This window comes from Platalea leucorodia, assembly GCF_965183815.1.
Source record: "Platalea leucorodia genome assembly, contig: HAP1_HAP1_SCAFFOLD_75, whole genome shotgun sequence".
NCBI classification, from domain to species: Eukaryota; Metazoa; Chordata; class Aves; order Pelecaniformes; family Threskiornithidae; genus Platalea; species Platalea leucorodia.
The window spans coordinates 359,982-363,221 of NW_028121443.1; the positions used below are offsets into that span (position 1 = coordinate 359,982).

General features: G+C 53.9%; 1 protein-coding gene across 1 annotated transcript; it reads right to left on the reverse strand.

Annotated features, from left to right (window-relative positions):
• Positions 1 to 1,427: 1,427 nt before the first annotated feature.
• On the reverse strand, positions 1,428 to 2,363 carry LOC309603403 (olfactory receptor 14J1-like; the record flags this gene model as incomplete). The annotated part of the gene is made up of 1 exon (XM_082338260.1): positions 1,428 to 2,363. One exon carries the CDS (start codon positions 2,361 to 2,363, stop codon positions 1,428 to 1,430), a length of 936 nt encoding a protein of 311 aa, XP_082194386.1.
• Positions 2,364 to 3,240: the final 877 nt, after the last annotated feature.

The following is a 3,240-nucleotide window of genomic DNA, read 5'->3' on the forward strand; positions in this document are numbered from 1 at the left end:
AGGGCTCCCCCCAGTTATGTGTCATCCACAAACACGTCGAGGGTGAACTCTGTCCCATTGTCCAGGCCACCACTAAAGATGTCAGACAGCATTGGCCCCAGCACTTCTCCGGGAGGGACACCTCTAGAAACTGGCCATCGGTTGGACTTTCTAACAAGGATCCTTATGTTTCCCCCAGCTGCCATGACATTTCAAAGCCAAAGGGCAGCAGCCTTGCAATGACAGCAGCCATTTCCCCCAGCCCCCTTGGGTGCATCCCCTCTGCTCCCAGGCACTTGCCTGTGTCCAGCTGGCACTAGTGCTCCCCAGCTGCAGCTTGCTCTCACATGGCTGAAGCTTTGCTACCCCAGAGGCTGCTGGGGGACTCAAGGCCCAGGGAGGCTTGGGGGCAGACCTTACCAGGCAAGGGGTGGGGAAGTGAGGCAATGAGATCGTCAGCCTCTTCCATGCCTGTGCAAGGCCTTTTTGGACAGCACTGGTGGTCCAAGTAATTCCATCTTGCTGGGATTTATCTGTCCCTCACTGTCAGGAGGGTATCTCGGGCCAAATTAGCCTCAGATCCACACTTGGGACTTCATCTTGGGAAAAAGAGCCGAGGAGTGAGGAGCTCAGCCTCACACTGAAAAACTTTCCTTATCTCCAGGCTGAATGCTCATTGTTTTTTCCTCCCAACCATCCCTAAGAACACAATCATTAAAAGCCTGGCTCTGTATTCTCCATGACCTCCTGGTAGGTACTAGCAGGCTGGGATGAGGTCCCCCCTCAGCCTTCCCTTCTCAAGGCTGAACAAGCCCAGCTCCCTCAGCGTCTCCTCACCACCAAAGTGCTCCGGTCCCTGGCTGTCCTGAGGGGCCTTTGCTAAAGCCACTCCAGCTTGCCAATATCTTTCCTGAATTAAGGATCTGAAATCTGGATGGAATATTCCAGAGAATCCCTTCCCTCCATCTCCTGGCCATGCTCCTGGTTGTACAGCCCAGGATGCTGGTGGCCTCCCTTGCTGCCAGGGCACACAGCTGCCTCCTGTCCAGCTCGCTGACCACCAAGACCAGTCCCATTCCCTAACACATCGCCTCATGCCCTCCTCCCCTCAGCCCATGGAGAACACCAGCATAGCAGCACGGCCTTGTCGGGGGCAACTTCTTCAGGCTGTTCCTGACCTCAGCTTTGGAAGAAGAGCCCAACCTCCAGACACCAGCACTGAGGAAATCCCCTTTCATTACAGAAATGTTAGATGGGAAGCCAGCTTTGCCATCGGGCCAGACAAATGTGCAAAGACCTTTCTGTCAGACAGACTGGGTTCATGCCTCTGCAGAAGTGGACTGCATGCAGACATTCCTGGAGAAACAGAATTATCACAAATAAAATGCCCAAAGCACAGGAGATTCCCCAGATAGATTAGAAATCACTTCGAAAGAGACCTGGGCAGCTTATTGCTGCTGAAAGACTACGGATTGAATGAGCTTCTTCAGTGCGTCTTTGAGCTCCTGGTTCCTCATGCTGTAGATAAGGGGGTTCACTGCTGGAGGCACCACTGAGTAAAGAACTGTCACCACCAGATCCAGGGGTGGGGAGGAGACGGAGGGGGGGTTCAGGTAGGCAAACATGGCAGTGCTGATGAACAGGGAGACCACGGCCAGGTGAGGGAGGCACGTGGAAAAGGCTTTGTGGCGTCCCTGCTGTGAGGGGATCCTCAGCACGGCCCTGAAGATCTGCACATAGGACAGCACGATGAAAACAAACCACACAAAGACCACAAAGACACTAACCACAAGAAGCCCAGCCTCCCTGAGGTAGGAGTGTGAGCAAGAGAGCTTGAGGATGTGGGGGATTTCACAGAAGAATTGATCCACAGCATTGCCCTTGCAGATGGGGAGTGAAAATGTATTGGCCGTGTGCAGGAGAGAATTGAGAAACCCAGTGCCCCAGGCAGCTGCTGCCATGTGGACACAAGCTCTGCTGCTCAAGAAGATTCCGTAGTGCAGGGGTTTGCAGATGGCAACGTAGCGGTCATAGGCCATGATGGTGAGAAGAGAATACTCTGCTCCTACCAACAAGGCAAAGAGAAAGATCTGGACAGCACATCCTGTGTAGGAGATGGCCCTGGTATCCCAAAGGGAATTGGCCATGGCTTTGGGGACAGTGGTAGATATGGATCCCAGGTTGGTGAGGGAGAGGTTGAAGAGGAAGAAGTACATGGGGGTGTGGAGACAGTCGTCGCAGGCTATGGCAGTGATGATGAAGCCATTGCCCAGGAGGGCAGCCAGGTAGATGCCCAGGAAGAGCCAGAAGTGCAAGAGCTGCAGCTCCCTCCTGTCTCTGAATGCCAGGAGGAGGAACTTGGTGATGGAGCTGCTGTTGGACATCTGCTGCCTCTGTGCACGGGGTCCTGTTCCTACAGGAAGAGTCAATGAAGCGTTAGGGGAGACTTCTCTGAGCAAAATCAAAGCCTTTCTCCTACACCTTCACCCTGCTACACTATGCCCCCTAACCCCGCCTACTCCTTTTCCAGGAGACCTTCCTTCAGCTCAGTGGCTGCAGCTCTGGCTGAGCACAGTGTGGGGAGCATGGCCTCTGCCCGCTGGCTGCTGAGGAGTCAGCCCTGCTCTGCAGCACTGGGTTCATGGGAACGGTCAGGGCAAGGGTCAGTCCTGGTGTTCAACTTTGTCAGATGAAACTGGTCCTAACACAGAGGGGCCTGTCAGCATCTGGACTCCCAGTGCTAAGGAACAGGGACAGCAGATGGCAGTTTGAAATGTTTGGGGTTTTTAAAGCTCTCCCCGTCTCACCTGGGGAGAGTTCTTGGATGTCAGAAACCCTCAGCATTTCTGCTGCACTCAGGGAGAGCAGAGCGAGTCCTGCGAGGCAAAAGGATTGCCTGGGGCTTAGTGCAGACTGACGGGAGCTGGTCTGTCCCTCTGACTTGTTCCCTCCAAGCTGCCGTGGGTTTGTTCTCCATGAGATGGGGGGTGATCTCACTCTTGTGTTACCCTGAAAAAAAACCACACACTGCTGTGAGCAGAGGGATCCAGTGCAGACCACTAAATGTCTCACCCTTTCTCAAGGTCTCAGCACCCCACTTCTAGCCCAGGACACACATGGCTCATTCCTCAAACCCAAAAGAACGTTCCCTGTCATAGCATCTCTGCACTTCTCCATGGGGATTTCAGATAACACAAAGGTGCTATAGGATAAGTTTGCATCCTGGAGGGAAGTTTGGAAGGAAACCTCAGGGAGATAGCC